Source organism: Hyperolius riggenbachi, chromosome 1 (assembly GCF_040937935.1).
Source record: "Hyperolius riggenbachi isolate aHypRig1 chromosome 1, aHypRig1.pri, whole genome shotgun sequence".
NCBI lineage: Eukaryota > Metazoa > Chordata > Amphibia > Anura > Hyperoliidae > Hyperolius > Hyperolius riggenbachi.
The window spans coordinates 586,948,132-586,970,684 of NC_090646.1; the positions used below are offsets into that span (position 1 = coordinate 586,948,132).

At 43.2% G+C, this 22,553-nt stretch overlaps 1 protein-coding gene across 5 annotated transcripts in view; it reads right to left on the reverse strand.

Annotated features, from left to right (window-relative positions):
• ANKRD31 (ankyrin repeat domain 31) overlaps positions 1 to 22,553 on the reverse strand; it is a 249,855-nt gene that overhangs the window by 61,336 nt on the left and 165,966 nt on the right. For all 5 annotated transcript variants that reach the window (XM_068248640.1, XM_068248656.1, XM_068248648.1 and 2 more), the window contains 2 exons: positions 21,634 to 21,790; positions 18,336 to 18,421 (listed from right to left, as the gene is read on the reverse strand). In XM_068248640.1, coding sequence (XP_068104741.1) covers positions 18,336 to 18,421; positions 21,634 to 21,790 — 243 coding nt within the window. The remainder of the gene's footprint in view (positions 1 to 18,335; positions 18,422 to 21,633; positions 21,791 to 22,553) is intronic.

The following is a 22,553-nucleotide window of genomic DNA, read 5'->3' on the forward strand; positions in this document are numbered from 1 at the left end:
TGTTAGCACTCAGACCTTAGTCAGATCCCAAAGTGTGCTAGAACCAGCAGGAGCTGGGGATCCACACTTAGTCAGATTCTGTTGACAGCTAAAGTACTAATTGAATTGTATTATTTGTTATGACCTTCTGCTAGCCTTGACTGCTCTTCTGCTTACTGATTCTGTGCTTCTGCCTATCTGATCCTGTTGCCGACTCAGCCTGAACAATACTCTGATCTATGCCTTCTGTCTTTGTATCGTATCTGTCCGTTTGTTGCCGAATCTGTTTGTCTGACTCTCCTGCCCTCACCAGTGAGCCAAGTCCCTGGTGAGGGATTCTCTGTACGTCTTAATCACCTGCTCCTCAGGTGACCAGTGGCTGCAGTACAGTCTTAATCACCTGCTCCTCAGGTGACCAGTAGCTGCAGTACAGTCTGAATCACCTGCTCCTCAGGTGACTAGTAACTACGGTACTGTCCTCATCACCTGCTCCTCAGGTGATTAGGAGCTGCAGTACAGTTTTGATCTCATGCCCCTCAAGTGATCACCTGCTGCAGTACAGTCTGAATCACCTGCTTCACGGGTGATCAGTATACGTCGTCTTACTGTGCACCACCTGCTCCTCAGGTGGACTGATTACTAGTTCATCTGCATCTCCAGCTTGCTGGAGTGCTGATCCCTGTGTTCTATAGAGATATCTCCCTCTACCAGCTTCTCTGGGGGAGTTGGTATCTCTATCTGTATTACTGTTGCACCAAACACCTATCTTTACATCTGGTTGTCCTGTGTCTCGCTATACTAGCATTATTGGTGATTCTGCAGATCACCACATAATCAGGTATAGTATCTGTATTATTGGTGATACTGCAGATCATCAATAATAAAAAAATCTGTTCTTGCTGACACCAATCGTTACAGAACAGCAGACCAAACATTATGGACGCACTGCGTAGTCAGGTTGAAGTCCTGACCACCGCGGTAAACAATCTTACCGGGGTGATCAATACCCAACAGACTCAGATCACTCAACTGTCTGGGACAGTATAGGTACTTCAAACGACTATTGATACAGTGCGATCCCCTTCCGTCACGGACCTTCGATTGTCCGTACCCGAAAACTTTTCTGGGCATAGATCTGACTTTCAGAATTTCAGAAACCGTGTGCTATCCTATTTTGAGTTGAGTTCCAATCTGTCAGGATCTGAGAACCAGAGGGTAACCTTTATAAAGACCCTTTTGTCAGGAGATTCACAAACATGGGCATATAGTCTTCACACAGGGCATGAGGCATTATCCTCAGTTCAGGAGTTTTTTAAGGCCATGGCCGTTATATACGATGATCTGGATATTGCTATCACGTCTGAGAGGAAACTAAAGACTCTCAGGCAAGGTCGTAATCCAGTGGAGGTTTATGCCGCAGAGTTTAGGAGGTGGGCTGTATCAGCTAGATGGGGAACGTATGCTTTATTATTCTGTTTCCTGTCAGGACTATCTGATGCAGTTTCTGATTTGATGTTAGGTCATCCTGAGCCTAAATCTCTAGACAAAGCAATTTCATTGGCGGTGCGGGTTGATCGCCGCCTTCGCTATCAAAAACAAACCCGTGGCAGAAATGCTGTAAGATCTGTTTCCTACGCCTCTGCTCCACCCTCGTCACCTCAGGACGAACCGATGCAGATCGGTCAGTCTAGGTTAACACAAGTGGAGAAAAATCGCAGAAGGTCAGAAAGACTCTGTCTATACTGTGCTGAGGAGGGTCACATTGTCCAGAATTGCTCTAAAAAGTCAGGAAACGCTGCCGCCTAGGTGTAGTCAGAGGTAATACCCTAGGCGAGCCGTGTTTACCTCTAGAAAATAACCGCTTACTCCTCCCTTGCTCCATTACCTGGGAGGGTCGGGTCACGGCCACAAAAGCATTCGTGGACTCAGGCTCTGCAGCTAATTTTATAGATTATGACTTTGTCAAAAAATTGGGGATTCCCTTACTTCCTTTAGACCGTCAGATTTTGATCACAGCGGTAGATGACTCTCCGTTACAGTGTAGACAGCCTTTCTCCCAGACCCCCTTATTGTTGTGTAATATAGGGGTTCTACATAAGGAGAAACTACAGTTCTTTGGCCTGCAAATGGCAACCTCCACCATAATCCTCGGTATGCCTTGGTTGCAACTACACTCCCCTCAGATCGACTGGGCTTCAGGTCAGCTACAGAGCTGGTCAGCCCATTGTCATCATCATTGTTTGGAGAAAGTTGCTGTTTGCGCCACCAAGGTTCAGGTGAAAGGGGTGCCAGTGCAGTACGCAGAATTTTCTGATGTGTTTTGTCCAAAATCAGCAGAGAAACTCCCGCCACGCCGGAGCTTTGACTGTCCCATAGAGTTAAGATCAGGTTGTATGCCCCCTAGAGGCCATCTCTATAATCTGTCGGGGCCAGAGAAGCTGGCTATGCAGGAATACATTAAAGAAAATTTGGCCAAGGGCTTTATCCGTCCTTCCCGGTCACCAGCAGGGGCTGGGTTCTTTTTTGTACAGAAAAAGGACGGTGGGCTTCGACCTTGTATTGACTATCGGGGTTTAAATAAGATCACAGTGAAAAATTGCTATCCACTGCTTTTGATTGATGATTTGTTTGCTCAGGTGACTAATGCCAGTATCTTCTCTAAGCTAGACCTACGAGGAGCATACAACCTGGTACGCATTAGTGATGAATGGAAGACGGCATTCAACACGCCCGATGGGCACTACGAGTATCTGGTCATGCCCTTCGGGTTGTGTAATGCCCTTCGGGTTGTGTAATGCTCCTGCCGTCTTCCGGGAATTGATCAATTAAGTCTTTAGGGAAGTTCTGGGAAAATTTGTGCTAGTGTATCTGGACGATATACTGATTTTCTCACCCAATCTAACCGAACATCGGAAACACGAGAAGTTCGCTTTAAGAAAATTGAGGCAGAACTCGTAAGCGAAGTTAGAGAAATGCCTCCTTGAAGTCACTAAGGTCCCTTTTTTGGGATATATTATTTCCACTTCAGGTCTCTCCATGGATCCTTAAAATTGGAGTGGCCTCAACCTGTAGGATTGAAAGCACTCCAAAGATTTCTTGGCTTCGCCAATTACTACAGGAAGTTCATCAAAGGGTTTTCCTCTGTAGTGTCACCCCTCACCAAGAAGGGGGCTGACACTTACCATTGGACAGTAGAGGCACAGTCTGCCTTCGCTACGTTGAAAAAGTTATTTTGTTCTGCTCCCATTTTGAGATACGTGGATGTCACCTTCCCCTTCATTGTTGAGGTGGATGCATCGGAGATTGGGGTTGGGGCAGTACTGTCTCAATGCTCTGGCCTTCAAGGCAAACTACATCCCTGTGCCTTCTTTTCTCGTAGGTTCTCTCCAGCCGAGAGGAACTACGATATTGGCAATAGGGAGCTCTTGGCCATTAAGTTAGCCTTTGAAGAATGGCGCCATTGGCTGGAAGGGGCAGAACATACGATCACGGTCTATACTGATCATAAAAATTTGGAGTACATCGAAGGGGCCAAAGGTTCAGGTTTGTCATCACGTATACACCGGGAAGTAAGAATGTCAAAGCAGATGCATTATCTAGGTGTTTTGAGCCCGAGACAGTTCAGCCATCAACCCCTGAGACCATCTTACCTCAAAGATTGGTGGTGGCAGCCACGGAAACCTGGGAAGACTGGGCAGTTACCCTAGGGCCTTACCAGCAAGATATTCCAGAAGGGAAGCCCGAGGGGGTTCTGTTTGTGCCACTTCCTTTTCGCCTACAACTCTTGCAATTGTTCCACGCCCATAAGAATGCAGGGCATCCCGGGACTGCTCGAACTCAGGACCTACTGGCCAGATGTGTATGGTGGCCTTCGTTGGCTCTTGATTGCAAAGAGTTTGTGAGAGAGTGCTCTGTGTGTTCCAGAAATAAACTCTCTCGTCAAGCACCAGTAGGTACGCTACAACCTTTACCGCTGCCAAATGAACCATGGACCCACTTGTTTATGGACTTTGTAGGGGAACTCCCCAGGTCTGAGGGCAAGTCTGATATCCGGGTGGTAGTTGATAGGTTCAGTAAAATGGCCCATTTTGTCCCTCTGAAGGGACTCCCCTCGGCCCAGGCATTAGCTGATCTCTTCATCCAGCACATTTTCCGGCTGCATGGCATTCCGGAGAATGTGGTGTCAGATAGGGGAGTCCAGTTTGTGAATAAATTCTGGAGAGCCTTTTGCCACCAGCTCGGTATGGACCTATCATTTTCATCAGGCTACCACCCACAGACCAATGGACAGACCGAAAGAGTAAACCAGTCCTTGGAGCAATTTCTCAGGTGTTATGTGGCAGATGCGCAGTCAGATTGTGTAAAGTTTCTGCCATTTGCGGAATTTGCGCATAATAATCTGAAAAGTTCCTCTTCAGGTTTTTTTCCTTTCCAGGTGGTTTCGGGGAGATCTCCCAAATTCTCCCCAATACCAGTGGCATCTTCCCCTTTTCCGGCTCTAGAGGAATGGCAAAGGGCATTGAAGGAAATTTGCGGGCTTGTAAAAAGGAGTCTGGGAAAAGTCTTCCAGACGCAGAAAAAACAGGCGGATAAAAGGCGGTCTGTTGAGTGGAAGTTTTCCCCAGGAGACATGGTGTATGTGTCTACTCGGCATCTGGCGTTAAAGCAACCATCACCTAAGTTAGGACCCAGATTTGTAGGCCCATATCCTGTGTCCAGAAAGATTAATGACGAGACATATGTGATTGATCTCCCAGCCAGCATGAGAGGTGTGAGATCATTTCATGTTTCTTTGTTGAAGCCTGCTGAACATGTGGATTCCTCCCCCCCCCCCTGTGATGATTGACGACCAACCTGAGTATGAGATCGAGAAGATTTTAGATTCTCAATTAGTGCAGAATTCTGTACAGTACCTGGTCCATTGGAAGGGGTATGGTCTGGAGGAGAGAACTTGGGTTCCGGATTGCCGCATGCATGCCGAGGATCTAAAGAAAGAGTTTCACGGGTTACACCCTGAAAAGCCGTGTAAGAAGTGTCCGGGGTCCACTCCTCAGGGGGGGTACTGTAATAGATAGCGGAGATGCCGCCGCAGCGGTGAGTGGCATGGCGGCTGTCTCCGCGTCTCAGCCGGCGGCTTTCGCCGCGCAGTTACATGGTGGAGTTTTGCCTGGTCCATCAGTTACACATAGGCTGAGGGCTACAGGCGAAAGGACCGTTGTGCGAATAGAAGGGGAGTCAGCTGATCGGCCGGTCAGCTGACTCCAGCAGTGCTCCTGATTGGTTGAGTGACTAGGACGGCGCTGTGGGGTGCTCTCAGTATATATAGGACCTGCCTGTCAGTAGCTCCTCGACTGCTGTTGCAAATGCTACGTGTTAGCACTTAGACCTTAGTCAGATCCCAAAGTGTGCTAGAACCAGCAGGAGCTGGGGGTCCACACTTAGTCAGATTCTGTTGATAGCTAAAGTAATAATTGAATTGTATTATTTGTTATGACTTTCTGCTAGCCTTGACTACTCCTCTGCTTACTGATTCTGTGCTTCTGCCTATCTGATCCTGTTGCCGACTCAGCCTGAACACTACTCTGATCTAAGCCTTCTGTCTTTGTACCGTATCTGTCCGTTTGTTGCCGAATCTGCTTGTCTGACTCTCCTGCCCTCACCAGTGAGCCAAGTCCCTGGTGAGGGATTCTCTGTACGTCTTAATAACCTGCTCCTCAGGTGACCAGTAGCTGCAGTACAGTCTTAATCACCTGCTCCTCAGGTGACCACTAGCTGCAGTACAGTCTTAATCACCTGCTCCTCAGGTGACCAGTAGCTGCAGTACAGTCTTAATCACCTGTTCCTCAGGTGACTAGTAACTACAGTACTGTCCTCATCACCTGCTTCTCAGGTGATTAGGAGCTGCAGTACAGTCTTGATCTCCTGCCCCTCAGGTGATCACCTGCTGCAGTTCAGTCTGAATCACCCGCTCCACGGGTGATCAGTATACGTTGTCTTACAGTGCACCACCTGCTCCTCGGGTGGACTGATTACTAGTTCATCTGCATCTCCAGCTTGCTGGAGTGCTGATCCCTGTGTTCTAGAGATATCTCCCTCTACCAGCTTCTCTGGGGGAGTTGGTATCTCTATCTGTATTACTGTTGCACCAAACACCTATCTTTACATCTGGTTGTCCTGTGTCTCACTATACTCGCATTATTGGTGATTCTGCAGATCACCATATAATCAGGTATAGTATCTGTATTATTGGTGATACTGCAGATCTCCAATAATCAGAAAATCTGTTCTTGCTGACACCAATCGTTACAATCTACATATCAGAACAAACTACAGCATTCCTGTTCCTCTTAAAGGGAATCTGAAGTGAAAATAAACTTATGATATAATGATTTGTACATGTAGTACAGTACAAGAAGAGTTAAGAAACTTCAGTTATCTATGCAAAAGTGCTTCTCTGAGCTCTTCGAACCAACTTGGGTCAGCTACAGTGCTGTTTTCTGAAGCACTTATCTCAGCTGTCTCTAATTGTTTTGTCTTTATTTAAGGTTATACTGGCAGGCAGTTCAAAGGGTCATTAGCTCTGCTGTTTCATCACTTTAAATACATACAGAGAGTAATTTGTAAACTGCAAATAATAAAAAATAATGCAATGTTATAAAAAAAAAACACTATATAACTGAAAATAAAAATAGGAGACTCTTTTCTTTGCTACTAATATTCTATTCGTCATCCATACTACACATACAATTCATTATATCATAAGTTGTTTTTTTTGCTTCAGTATCACTTTAACCACTTGAGGACCACAGTCTTTTCGCCCGTTAAGGACCAGAGCCTTTTTTTCCATTCAGACCACTGCAGCTTTCACGGTTTATTGCTCAGTCATACAACCTACCACCTAAATGAATTTTACCTCCTTTTCTTGTCACTAATACAGCTTTCTTTTGGTGCTATTTGATTGCTGCTGCGAGTTTTATTTTTTATTATATTCATCAAAAAAGACATGAATTTTGTCAAAAAAATGACTTTTTTAACTTTCTGTGCTGACATTTTTCAAATAAAGTAAAATTTCCTATACATTTGAGCGCGAAAGTTATTCTGCTACATGTCTTTGATTAAAAAAAAAACATTCAGTGTATATTTATTGGATTGGGTAAAAGTTATAGCGTGTACAAACTATGGTGCCAAAAGTGAATTTTCCCATTTTGAAGCATCTCTGACTTTCTGACCCCCTGTCATGTTTCATGAGGTGCTAAATATCCAGGATAGTATAAATACCCCCCAAATGACCCCATTTTGGAAAGAAGACATCCCAAAGTATTCAGTGAGAGGCATGGTGAGTTCATAGAAGATTTAATTTTTTGTCACAAGTTAGCGGAAAATGACACTTTGTGACCAAAAAAAAAAAAAAGTTTCCATTTCTTCTAACTTGCGACAAAAAAAATGAAATCTGCCACGGACTCACTATGCTCCTCTCTGAATACCTTGAAGTGTCTACTTTCCAAAATGGGGTCATTTGTGGGGTGTGTTCACTGTCCTGGCATTTTGGGGGGTGCCTAATTGTAAGCACCCCTGTAAAGCCTAAAGATGCTCATTGGACTTTGGGCCCCTTAGCGCAGTTAGGCTGCAAAAAAGTGCCACACATGTGGCATTGCCGTACTCAGGAGAAGTAGTATAATGTGTTTTGGGGTGTATTTTTACACATACCCATGCTGGCTGGGAGAAATATCTCCGTAAATGACAATCTTTTGATTTTTTTTACACACATTTGTCCATTTACAGAGAGATTTCTCCCACCCAGCATGGGTATGTGTACAAATACACCCCAAAACACATTATACTACTTCTCCCGAGTACGGCAATACCACATGTGTGGCACTTTTTTGCACCCTAACTGCGCTAAGGGGCCCAAAGTCCAATGAGTACCTTTAGGATTTCACAGGTCATTTTGCGACATTTGGTTTCAAGACTACTCCTCACGGTTTAGGGCCCCTAAAATGCCAGGGCAGTATAGGAACCCCACAAATGACCCCATTTTAGAAAGAAGACACCCCAAGGTATTCTGTTAGGAGTATGGTGAGTTCATAGAAGATTTTTTTTTTGTCACAAGTTAGCGGAAAATGACACTTTGTGAAAAAAAAAATAAATACAAATCAATTTCCGCTAACTTGTGACAAAAAATAAAATCTTCTATGAACTCATCATACACCTAACAGAATACCTTGGGGTGTCTTCTTTCTAAAATGGGGTCACTTGTGGGGTTCCTATACTGCCCTGGCATTTTAGGGGCCCTAAGCCGTGAGGAGTAGTCTGGAAACCAAATGCCGCAAAATGACCCTTGAAATCCTAACGGTACTCATTGGTCTTTGGGCCCCTTAGCGCAGTTAGGATGCAAAAAAGTGTCACACATGTGGTATCGCCGTACTCAGGAGAAGTAGTATAATGTGTTTTGTGGTGTATTTTTACATATAACCATGCTGGGTGGGAGAAATATCTCTGTAAATGACACATTTTTGATTTCTTTTAAACACAATTGTCCATTTACAGAGAGATTTCTCCCACCTAGCATGGGTATGTGTAAAAATACACCACAAAACACATTATACTACTATTCCTGAGTACGGCGATACCATATGTGTGACACTTTTTTGCAGCCTAGGTGCGCTTAGGGGCCCAACGTCCTATTCACAGGTCATTTTGAGGCATTTGTTTTTTAGACTACTCCTCACGGTTTAGGGCCCCTAAAATGCCAGGGCAGTATAGGAACCCCACAAGTGACCCCATTTTAGAAAGAAGACACCCCAAGGTATTTCGTTAGGTGTATGGTGAGTTCATAGAAGATTTTATTTTTTGTCACAAGTTAGTGAAAAATGACACTTTGTGAAAAAAACAATAAAAATCAATTTCCGCTAACTGTTGACAAAAAATAAAATCTTCTATGAACTCGTCATACACCTAACAGAATACCTTGGGGTGTCTTTTTTCTAAAATGGGGTCACTTGTGGGGTTCCTATACTGGCCTGGCATTTTACGGGCCCAAAACCGTGAGTAGTCGGGAAACCAAATTTCTCAAAATGACTGTTCAGGGGTATAAGCATCTGCAAATTTTTTTTTTTGAAAATGTATTTATTGGTATTTCAGCGTTTCTTACATCTTTAAACGTGAGAGGATTAGTACATAGCACTGCATATATGACATTATTACATAGTGATACAATTATGCTTAAAGCTTCATCACATAGTTTGATTACTTACTTGCATACATGTGAATGAGCGCTCACTACGCATTAAAACTTACTAAATTATAAGTTTGTGCCATCGTTACTTTATATTTGCTGCTTTTAATAAAGTTGCTTTACCTAACTAATATTTATAGTGTGCTGGTTTGATTTTTGATGCTTTCTTTCTCCTCCCTCCTCTCTGAACACTAACATTAGTTTTAAAAAAAACCCTGACCCCTATCCCTCCCCAGTCACATAATTTCCTCTATATATATGGAGCTATAGTCGGGTCCACATCCCCGGTGCAGACCCGATCCTGAAAGGATAATGCATGTTATCATAGATCAGACAGTGACATGAAAATAGACATAATGAACAAGCGATTTATAGGCCTAAGATTAAGTTAGGTGACGGCTAGGCGACCCAATGTGCCTTGCAGATCTTCCATGGCATACCAGCTGGTATATTTAAAGGGTTCCATCAGGGTCTTAATGTCAGAAGTAGTAAATGTGGATATAATGAAGGGTTTCCATCTACTGAAGAATTTCTTTGAACTCTTTTCTTTATGAAGCAATGTTCCTATTTTCTCCATTGCAAATAGCTCTAGCATTTCTGCCTGTAGATCCCATGTAGACGGGTTTGTAGGATATATCCATCTGTTGAAGATAGCTTTGCGTGCGGCACAAAGTATAATGTGGGTTAAGTCAGATGGTGCCGCCGTTTTCATAGAGGGGTCCATGCTTGTGGGTACAATATTGAATAGAAACAGCAAAGGATCTTTAACAAGCGTTTTTTTGCATATTTGATTTATATAGGTAATCACTTTAGACCAGAATTTCTCTATTTTTGGGCAGGCCCAGATACAGTGGTAGAGGTCAGCTCGTGGGTGTTTGCATTTTGGACATTTGGATTCATATCTTGCTGGTGGAGTTATAGGATTAAAGTTGAAAGCGTATTTAGCATGATGTAATAATAGAAAATACGATTCTCTCCAGTTTTCACTGATGATGAGTTTCCGGACTTTTAGATAGGCTTCACACATGTTCTCTATAAGTTGTGGGTCCTGAAACTATTTAGTCCATCCCTTAAAGCATTTTGAGGCATACTGTTTTCCTTGCACTTGTAATAAAGTATGATGAATAGAAGACAAGGATAAATTGTCCACTGTTGGTGCTATAAATTTATCAAAGGGTGTGATAGTGGCTATGTTAGCAATATTGAGTAGCTGCGAGTTGACATGAGATCTGATTTGTGCAAAATTAAGAAATTGTGATCTAGGGATCTGAAACGATTCGCATATGTTGGGGAAGGTTTTCCATTTATGTGTGTCTAGGTTCAGTAGTTGGCCTAAATTAGTAAGACCTTTTTTTCCCATCTAAGGAAACCCTCATGTTGCATCCCCTGGGGGAAATTGGGGTTGCCCCATAATGATGTATATTTTGATACCCTCCATGGCATTCTAAATATTTTCCTCAATTCCCTCCAGACTAGCACTGTGTCTCTGAATAGAATGCTGTGTTTGAGTCTGGAGGGAAGTGATGACCAAGTTCCATGTAATATACCTACTAGTGACCAAGGTTCGGCAATACTTGCCTCTAGTTTGTAATCAGAAAATTTGGAAGTCTGAAAAATCCAGTCACGTACGTGTCTGGTTAGGCAGGCTATATTGTATCTTCTGATGTCAGGGATACCCAGTCCCCCATATTCCTTGGACAAGGACAGTTTTTTTAGAGATATTCTAGCCCTTTTGTTACGCCATAAGAAATTAGAAATTGCTTTTTGTAATTGCTGTATTTCTCTGTGTCTAAATAGGAGAGGTAGTACTTGCATGGGATACAGCAGTCTTCCGAAAGTTACCATTTTTATCAATGCCGCCCTGCCCATAAGATTCAGCGGCAGATTGGCCCAATTTTTAAGCTGATCTATCACTTTTTTCACCAGTGGTGTGATATTTAAATTATATAGAGAGTAGGGGTCTGGTCCAATTTTGATGCCCAGGTAAGTAATTGGGCCTGAAGTAACCTTTACTCCCCAATCATGATTTGCAGGGATGGTGGCGTTTCTAGATAAGAACATCAGTTCACTTTTAGTGGGGTTGATCCGAAAGCCTGATAGTGCACCTACTTCAGATATTAATTTTAATATGGGTGGGAGTTGTTTGCTTGGGTCAGTGAGGAAAAGCATGATATCGTCCGCAAATATAGCTTGCTGTACAGGGTGATTATTGAGGAGGATTCCTACATTTTTGTTCATGAGTAGTCTGGCTAGCGGTTCCAAAGATAAGTTGAACAACAGGGGTGACAAGGGACAGCCCTGTCGTGTACCTCTGGAGATATTAAATGAAGTGGAGAGATATCCTGGTAAATGTATTCTTGCTGTGGGTGCCTGATATATTGATTGAATTAAATTTAAGAAATTACCCGTAAAGCCCATCCTGCAGAGCGTCAGTTTCATCCATTGCCAATTTACAGCGTCAAACGCTTTTTCAGCGTCCAATGTTAGGACTGCTGCTTGCTTATGTGTAGTGGGGAATGTCCTGACACTCTCCAGGACAGCCAAGAGTTTTCTGATGTTAGTCACTGCTGATCTTCCTTTTGTGAATCCTGTCTGATTGTGGTTAATGAGTTTTGGGGTTATGTGAGCTAATCTGTTGGCCATTATCTTTGTGCGTAGTTTCATGTCCTGATTTATTAACGATATTGGTCTGTAGGACTCAGGGGCGAGGGGGTCTTTGTCTTTTTTTAATAATAATTTGATATATGCTTCATTCCCTGATTTTAAAGTTATTTGGTCCAGCAAGATTTTATTATATAGTTTCGTGAGTGTTGGGGCAATTTCTGTTTTTATGCTTTTAAAAAATTCAGCAGGGAGGCCATCTGGCCCAGGGGCCTTATGATTAGACAGATCAGTGATTGCAGCAATAACTTCTTCTTGAGCAATTGATGCATTTAAGGTTTCTAGATCTTCTGGTGCTATTTTAGTGAGATTTGCTTCTTCAAGCCAGTGGCGTGCCTTTATATCTATATCTCCTGAAGGTTGTGTGTAAAGGGTCTTGTAGTATTCAGAAAAAATAGTAGCTATTTCTTTGGGGTGAGAAGTTATATTACCCTGCTGGTCACTAAGTTTTAAGATTGGGGTAGGGGCAAATATGCCTTTAGATATGTTAGCTAGTAATCTACCAGATTTATTGCCATGTTTGAAAAAAAAAAATGACGTTTATTGGGTTGTAATTGTATTTCCCTAAGTTTTAACCATTTGTCTGCCTCTGTTTTGTGTTTGATCCATTCGGCTCGTGCATTGGGTGAGGGGGATTGCTGGTAGCATTGGTATGCCTGTCTAACCTTATTGATTGTACTTAAATACGCTTCATTTGTCTTTTTTTTCCTTGTGGAGGAGTATGCCAAGATCCTACCTCTTAGTACTGCTTTGGCAGTATCCCAGAATAGAGAGATATCTTCAATATGCGCTTTGTTGTCCTCATAGTATTCTAGCCACCATCCCTGCAAAGATTGAGTAAAGCTATCGTCTCCATATAGATGAGAAGGGAACCTCCATAATATATCTGTCCCATGTGGGATCTTTTCCAATATATCTATTTCTACTGGGGCGTGGTCGGAGATTAAAATATCCTGAATGGAAGCTGATATGAGTCTCGGGGCATAATTATTACCTATCCAGAGGCTATCAATGCGGGAAAAAGATGAATGAGGTGCGGAAAAAAAAGTGAATTCTCTATCGTATGGGTGGAGAAATCTCCAAGCATCTATAATTTGTAGGGGGTTGAGAAGATTTGTTAATAGCGAGTGTTTGGGTCTTTGTTTTATTCCCTTGTTTTCATTCTTAGTATCTTCTACGTAGTTTGGCACCTCATTCCAATCTCCTCCCAATATGAGAGACTCCGGATTCTCAGCATCTGCAAATTTTGATGACAGGTGGTCTATGAGGGGGCAAATTTTGTGGAACCGGTCATAGGCAGGATGGCCTCTTAGATGACAGGTTGTATTGGACCTGATCTGATGGATAGGAGTGCTAGGGGGGTGACAGGAGGTGATTGATGGGTGTCTCAGGGGGTGGTTAGAGGGGAAAATAGATGCAATCAATGCACTGGGGACGTGATCGGAAGGGGGTCTGAGGGTTTGGCCGAGTGATCAAGAGCCCACACGGGGCAAATTAGGGCCTGATCTGATGGGTAGGTGTGCTAGGGGGTGACAGGAGGTGATTGATGGGTGTCTCAAGGTGTGATTAGAGGGGGGAAATAGATGCAAGCAATGCACTGGTGAGGTGATCAGGGCTGGGGTCTGAGGGCGTTCTGAGGGTGTGGGCGGGTGATTGGGTGCCCTAGGGGCAGATAGGGGTCTAATCTGATGGGTATCAGTGACAGGGGCTGATTGATGGGTGATCAGTGGGTGATTAGATGGCAGAAAAGATGTAAACACTGCTCTTGGGAGGTGATCTGACGTCAGATCTGCGGGCGATCTATTGGTGTGGGTGGGTGATCAGATTGCCCGCAAGGGGCAGGTTAGGGGCTGATTGATGGGTGGCAGTGACAGGGGCTGATTGATGGGTGGCAGTGACAGGGGGTGATTGATGGGTGATTGACAGGTGATCAGTGGGTTATTACAGGGAAGAACAGATGTAAATATTGCACTGGCGAATTGATAAGGGGGGGGTCTGAGGGCAATCTGAGCGTGTAGGCGGGTGATTGGGTGCCCGCAAGGGGCAGATTAGGGTCTGATCTGATGGGTAACAGCGACAGGTGGTGATAGGGGGTGATTGATGGGTAATTAGTGGTTGTTTAGAGTAGAGAACAGATGTAAACACTGCACTTGGGAGGTGATCAGATGTCGGATCTGCGGGCGATATTTTGGTGTGGGTGGGTGATCAGATTGCCGCAAGAGGCAGGTTAGGGGCTGATTGATGGGTGGCAGTGACAGGGGGTGATTGATGGGTGATTGGCAGGTGATCAGGGGGGATAGATGCATACAGTACACGGGGGGGGGGGGGGGGGTCTGGGGAGAATCTGAGGGGTGGGGGGGTGATCAGGAGAGAGCAGGGGGCAGTTTAGGGTTAAAAAAAGAATAGTGTTGACAGATAGTGACAGGGAGTGATTGATGGGTGATTAGGGGGGTGATTGGGTGCAAACAGGGGTCTGGGGGGTGGGCAGGAGTGATTGATGGGTGATTAGGGGGGTGATTGGGTGCAAACAGGGGTCTGGGGGGTGGGCAGGGGGGGGGGGGGGGGTCTGAGGGGTGCTGTGGGCGATCAGAGGGAAGGGGGGGGGCATGATCAGTGTGCTTGGTGCAGACTAGGGTGGCTGCAGCCTGCCCTGGTGGTCCCTCGGACACTGGGACCACCAGGGCAGGAGGCAGCCAGTATAATAGGCTTTGTATACATTACAAAGCCTATTATACTAAGTACATGCGGCGATCCGGGTGCTAGTAACCGCTTCCGAACGGCCGACGGGTTACGGCGCGAGGGGGGCGGAGCCAGTCGCCGGCGGCTGATCGCGTCACAAATCACGCGATCGCCGCATAACCACACCTGCCGCCGCCTCCGCCGATGGGCGTATTGCGGTCGTTTAGGCCCAGTCTTTACCGCCGCCCATCGGCTGGGGGCGGTCGGCAAGTGGTTAACTGCCTAACGACTGATCCACGCCGATTGGCATGAGCAGCACGGCAGCCCCAGGACCCCTTCACGCTGTGAATAGCCTGGAATGGGGATTGCAGGAGATCGCACACGCCGATGCGCATGCATCTCCGCATGGTTAATAGAGCTCTGCCCCGCCATCCGTCTCCCAGCTGCGATTGCCGCTTGGAGACTGTTAGGTGGCGAAATGTTTAATAACTCTGCACAGCGCTGCGATCTAAGGCAGTGCTATACTGGGGACATCCGTGTGACACGGCTGTCCCTTTTGGAGGCAGAGAAGCAATCCGCTGTGATAGGCTGAAGCCTATCATAGCCGATCGCTGTGATAGGCTGATGGGGGGAGGGAGGATTATTAAATTAATTTAAAAAATAGGTATACTGAATAAAAAAAAAAAAATTTACAGTAACTAAAACAAACAATCCTGAGGGCGATCTGACCCCACCAACAGAAAGATCTGTTGGTGGGGAGAAAAGGAGGGGGGAATCACTTGTGCGCTGTGTTGTACGGCCTTGCAGCGAGCCCTTAAAGCCGCAGTGGCCTATTTTAGTTAAAATGGCCTGGCCACTAGGGAGGTTTAACACCACGGTACTCAAGAGGTTAAATAAAGAGTCAGCTGACAACAATGTCCTTAGAAAAGCAATTAAGACTAATGCACTATCAGTAAAACAAAAGGATCTGCTGATACTGATGCTGGCATGCACCATGGGAAATTACCAGCTTCACAAGATTTCCTGGAACAAAACATACCACAAAGCTGCTAGGCTGCCTTTATTTTAGCAAAGTACAACATATTTTAAGTTAGTGTAGAAAAAATGTTCCTGGCTGCTGGCTTTTATTCCCAAACAAAATGATGTGACAATAACCACATACTCCTACGAAGGACAATAAGCAGACACAATCCAAGTTAACAGCTGCTCTGGATAGCTTCACAGACATCTAGTAAGATAGAATAGACTCCTGCAACACTAATGAATGGAAAGGTAATAAACATCTGCTCCCCGGTGTATAGCTATGGGAGGAAAATATCTCAAGTAATTAAGAGTGTGAGCGGTAATAGTTCCATAAATAAAATGTTTCATAAATAATACATCTCCACTAAAGCTAGACAGTTTTTCATTGTCTATAGTTATGCTGTTGATAAAATGTATCCCTCAACAATGTCATTGCTAAGATACTTAGATGTTTGTTGTGCATTGTGGCATCGTATGTTATAATTTAGCCATCATATGTTATAATTTAGCCACTTTGGGGTTGATGCCGTAAACTTCTGTAGTGCCCTTACCACCTCTTTCATCTACATTTTTTAGGGTTTTGCTAACTTCACTTTATATTATGATTTGGCTGCTTTAAACACACATTAATCAGTATAAGCACAATTAAACATAAATGAATCCCCTGTAGAAGCCCCTCCCCCCCCCCCCCCCCCAAAAGAAAGATAATTCTACCACAGATTCCAGACTCCCGAGTAGTACCTACAGTAAGTGGTCAAAAGAAGTCTAAAGGGTTAAAACGTTCTACCTCCTGATTATAAAGAGAAACAGGCAATGGAAGAGATGAGTAGGAGGGGCAAAAGCATCAGGTGTCCTTGATGGGACTATCATTGTATCAGAAACTCCCATAGTAGAAGAAAATGATGAACTTCAGGTGGTGAATTGGAATGGATTAGAGATCCCTGATTTGCATATGAGCTTCTTAAAGCGGATCCAAGATGAAAAACTAACTATAACAAGTAACTTGTCTATATATCTTATGTAAAGTTTAGATAGTTTACACAGCAAATCTAGCTGCAAACAGTTTTAATCGAATATGATTATTTCTTCCTGTGATACAATGACAGCGGCCATGTTGTTTGTAAACATTACGCAAAGGCAGGCTTATCTGTATCTTGAGCCATCAGCCTAATCCCCTCTTCTCCTCACTCCTCCCCTCTGCCTCTGAAATCTCTGGCTAGTAACACCTCCCCCTCCTCCTGCCCAGACTGAGCTCCCATGAGCCCTTGCTACTGCCTTGGCTCTCTGAAAACCTGTGGGCGTGGCTTTTTTAGTTTATAGGGAATTAGAGTATTAAAACAAAAACAAAAAAGTATTTGGCTTGAGGAATGTCCTATAAACAATAGGAAAGGAACACAATTATGCAATGTGTAAAAGTTCACCTCGGATCCACTTTAAAGAGAATCTGTATTGTTAAAATCGCACAAAAGTAAACATACCAGTGCGTTAGGGGACATCTCCTATTACCCTCTGTCACAATTTCGCCGCTCCTCGCCGCATTAAAAGTGGTTAAAAACTGTTTTAAAAAGTTTGTTTATAAACAAACAAAATGGCCACCAAAACAGGAAGTAGGTTGATGTACAGTATGTCCACACATAGAAAATACATTCATACACAAGCAGGCTGTATACAGCCTTCCTTTTGAATCTCAAGAGATCATTTGTGTGTTTCTTTCCCCCTGCAGCTATCTTCCACTGAAGTGTCAGGCTGTTTCTTCCTGCAGAGTGCAGACAGCTCTGCCTGTATGTAATTCCTCGGTATGTGAAAGCCCAGCCAGCTCAGAGGAGGATTTATCCAGCTTGTAAAAGATAAGAGAGAAGAGAGAAGCTGCTCTAATCTAAATAATACACAGGCAGTGTGCAGAGAGGGGCCTGGAGGGGGGAGATGCATCACAGAACCACAACACTGAAGAACTTTGCAGCCTTCCAGACACAGGCTGACAAGTCTGACAAGAGAGAGATAAGTTGATTTATTACAGAGATGGTGATAGTAGAACCTGCTGCAGTAAGCCAGAGCACATAAGAATAGCTTTTGGAACTTGTAGGATGATAAAAAACAGGATGCAATTTTTGTTACAGAGTCTCTTTAAAGTGTAGCTTGGGTTAAGTACAGTCCCTACTCTGCCTTTATCGGTAGTGTGGCCGCTTCACCAAAAACAGAAATTTTAAAACCAAAATTAAAATTTCTAACACCCAACCAGGGATGAAACACGAGAATTTGACTAGCTGGTGGCACCCAAAAACCGATGACATCACTTATGACATCACCCACGTGATGTCATTTTCAATTAAGCAGATGAAAGATCTGGGCCCATATGCAATTACCTTTTTCTCCTGAGTTTTCTCCAAGGTAGTATTTTTAAACTTGTCAATAAAATGCCTTTTAAGCCACCAGCAAGCAAGAAAATACTCAAAATTATGTTGATAGTACTTTTTTTTATTTACTTTTTGGTACTCTTCTAGTTGAAAAGTACTGTAAAGTTATTTTAAATAGAAGATGAAAAATTATCTTCTAGGAGAAAACTCAGGTGAAAAAGTGAATTGCATATGGCCCCTTGAGTTGATTTGATGTGTGGTGCTTGCATATAGAAGATTTTGCTGTGAAAAGACAACATGCGGTCAAAGGAGCTCTCCATACAGGAGAAAATAGAAACAAATTAGAAAAATGTTGTCTCTGTCGAATATTATAGACCTAACTGTATTAGTAAAGGCCGACATACCATACTGCTTTGTTGTCTGGTTCCATATCTCTTCATGTCTGGGGCAGGTGAAGACTTTACATTCACTTCTTCTTGCTGACGTGTTTCTATAAAATAAAGTAATTAATCTACACACAAATTTAAAATCATTTAAGCATAGGTAAGGTAAATGATCTGTTAACCAAACCTATACAAACTTATACACACAAACTATCTAAAGGTACACACACATGTCCAGCAAAGTGCAAGACCAACATGTCCGAACCACAACTAACTGTTTACAGGACTTGTATTTTCTGTGCACCAACCAACTGAACGATCAACTCATTTCCATACTACGTACGAGAAATGATGGACTGCACGAAATGGCCGCATTCAAAACAAGTACTTTGTTCGAACAACATTGTATACACGTGGCCAACTGCAGGAGGATATCAGCCCAACAGTCGTGTGAGTTGATCAGCCAGATATATCAGGCAAAACACCTGTTATCAGTCGCTCGTCTAGTCATTTTCCCCACATACGCCCGATTGTCGTCCAAGAGACCAAAATCAGACAGTCACAATCAGGCAGTTTGCTTGAGTGTGAGTATGGGCCTTTATACTGAAGCTATACATCTAAGGCTGAAATTGTTGTATGAAACAATGCCATCCAACCAGCAGCACACATTAGCTCCAAATGTGGCCCTTCAACTCTCTCAGCTCCAGATGTTTCAACAGGAACTGCATATTCCAGTGCGCTCACTGCTATCTCCTGTTTAGTTAAAAATGTCTCAGACCACACTAAACGTGTGTGATAAACAAATATTTAATAAATATTTAGTAACATCCTGCAATTGTTGTGGTACATAAAATTTAAAAATGTATAATCAACTCAAAATGAATTTGAATTACTGATTAACATACAGTAAATAAATATATATATATATATATATATATATATATTTTTTTTTTTACACTTCGACATTATCAAGTATGCTATTAGATTTATTTTTTTTTCCCTCCGCCATGAATAGGAAGAAGATGCAAAGACTATGTCCAGAAACTTGACAACGTTATACAATGTTGCAGTCATACTAGTAATAAAACCATTAAAGCCTGATACCAGAATGATCTCATATATGTGGTATTCCCCATAGTATTGCCCCTCTGATACAACCAGGGCCAGCTTTAGGTTTTACAAGGTCAACAAAGATCAGAGCACAGAGCACACTGTGTTCTCAGTAGTAAGGCAGATTTTAGGTAGCCAGGTATGCCCCTAAGTATTAGCATTAGCTAGCCATATGTGCAACCAATATATACACATAAATAGGGAAATAAGGTACTTATAGTGAATGTAAATGTGACGTAGGAGTAATAAAGTGAATAGATAATTGCATGTAGAAGTGGCACCAGTGCAAATGAGGTAAGCAAAGTATAGTGAAAAAACATAACAAAATGTAATCCAGAAACTGCACCAAGGTGTTTCCACTGATTTCCGATCGCTTTTCTGATCGATTTTCCAATCACTGCTGTACAAAATTGATCAGAAAAACGATCAGAAATCAGTCCGTTGAAAATTATCAGTTCAACCCGTCTATCTGATGGCAAATTGCATGGTGTACCAGGCATAACTCAAGACCAGACATAGGGCTCGATTCACAAAAAACGTGATAACTCATAGCACGAACGTGCTAGCGTTTTCACACGCAATCACAAATTTTCACGATTGTGCGCGAAAATGCGTGCGAAAATGCTAGCGCAGCCGTGCTATTAGTTATCACGGTTTAGTGAATAAAGCCCCTAGTATTATAATTTATAAGGACAAGTCATTTATAATCCTTACTCTGCACTAAGGCTCAACACACACCATGCAATATTGGTCATACAGATTTACCAAATCTATGTAGTATAAGGGCCAACAGATTGAAAATACCTTGAATGATTGATTGGATAAGCTCTTATACTACATGAAAGTGGTAAGCTTGAACAACCAAGATTGTATGGTGTGTGTTGAGCCTAAGAGAAAAGAACTCACTGGCGCAGTTCTATTGTTTGTATATACCATCATGTTTATTATGTTATTATTGAATTATTATTGAATAAAACAAGTTTCTTTTTGTGTGTGAAATAGGCTGATATATGCCTCACTATCTGTATGGGCTCATTCACATTACAAGAACTTTTCTAAGCGTTTTGTGATTTAAAAAGCTCCTGCTAATGTAATGCTATGTGTGTGTTGTCACTTGAGCAATGTGATTTTGTAAAAATCCCCCATAGCATTGCATTAGCAAAAGTTTTTCAAATCACTAGTGTTTAAAAAGCTCTTGTAGTGCGAACAAGCCCTGCTGTATGTGTGAGCAGAAGTCTGATCTGCCCGCTATCTATAAGGTTTAGCTCTGCAAGTGCTTAGCCTTCAGTGTTGGCTATCTGCTGCTTCAGCATGGATATTCATATGCTGTGACCATGGAAACAGAACTGTGTATTGACCTACTACCTGGATCCTTATCTAAGTTTCTATAGAACCAGTCCTGTTCATTTAATATCTTTCTGCAGGCTGTTTACTATCTGCTGCTCCAGCGTGGATATTCCTGGCCTGCGACTGAGCAAACACAAATATGAACTGATCTACAGTCTGGATCTCCACCCAAGGTCCTATGCTTGCAGTTTTTATTGTTTAAATAAGCTCATTTAATTGAGCTTGTTATCCTGTGCATGGGGAATTGGGAAACATCCGTGTACACCTTCTGACAACAGTAATGCAAAAAATACATATTCACCTCCAGTTTTTGAAAGAGTATTCAAATTTTAATAGACTGCACATACAGTAAGATAAGAGAATGCAGGGCCAGCACTTCTCTGCGTAATTCTGTTTACAGCATAGGAGGAGATGAGCCGATGACAGCCGGGCGATCACCAAAACTAACCGAGTGGAGCACCCGGCTAAAGGGCCTTGGGAGAAAACTGCACACAATGAGATTTGCTGGCAGATTTCTTGCCATATCGATTATTTCCATCATGTCCGATCTGATTTCTAAATGATTTTCCGATCGATTTTCCATTCCCTTCTATGGAAAAGAAGTCAGAAATCAAATTGGACATGTTGGAAATAATCAATCTGGCAATAAATCTGCCAGAAAATCTCATTGTAGGCATTACTTGTTATAGTGCAGCCTCATTATGTGCTCAGTTCCCTGCACCCTGTGCAGCATCACAGAGACCATGGATGACTGTAGTATCCTATGTGGGAGATCTAAGCTGCAGGATCACAGCTGTCAATCCCTCAACTTTGTAAATCAGGAATATAGTGAAACAAATTGCAAGTGAATTGTTTTGCTCACCAGCGCTCACTCTTTCCTTTCCTATTTCCGTATCTTGGTGGTCATGTGACTGTAAGAGTTCTGCCATCTTGTCGCTGCAACATTTGTCAAAAGCATTCTCACCGTTTTCATCTTTTGCATATGGATCAGCACCCCATTCCAGGAGCAGCCTCACAGTCTAATCACAAAAACATTTTACAGCGTTTGAACTGTCAAGTGAGAAGCTTCCACATATATAAACAGAGCAGCTACTAGTACGTAATAAATTGTATTCATGACAAGACACAGAACATTTATGTAGCATTTTCTCCTGGCGGACTCAAAGCACCAGAACTGCAGCCACAAGGGCACACTCTATAGGCAGTAGCAGTGTTAGGGAGTCTTGCCTACAGACTCCTTGCTGAATAGCCTTACTGAACAGGAAGAGCTATTATTCAAACCCAGGTCTCCTGTGTCAGAGGCAGAGCCCTCCTAAGCAGTACACTATCCAGCCACTATTCATATTAAAAGAGTTTAGCTAAAAACCTGCCAATCTATCCCTGCAGTAGCAAGAAGCAATCCCGCTTTTCTGGGTTTTTTCAGATGTACAGTTATAATAGAATTAGGCTAGTTTCACATTCTGCTAAAATAGGATTCCAGTCGTAGGAAAAAGTCGCATTGAGTGTTGTGCGCACAATCAGGGCCGGGCAGAGGCAAAGGCTCCAGCCTCAGGGCGCAGTGTAAGAGGGGGTGCACAACTCACTCAGCTATCATTCCCCTATTGTGTTTGAAGCAGAGAGAAATAAGAAAAGGGGATGCATGGCAGTGGCTGCAAGCCAGATAACAAGAGATTAAGGTGTTGGAGGGGGGAGGGTTGGGGGCCCTGGGGCGCTCTTAGACTAGGTCCACAATTGTACGTTCCAGATAGGATCCGTCTGAAACTGATCAATGTTTGTAAAAAA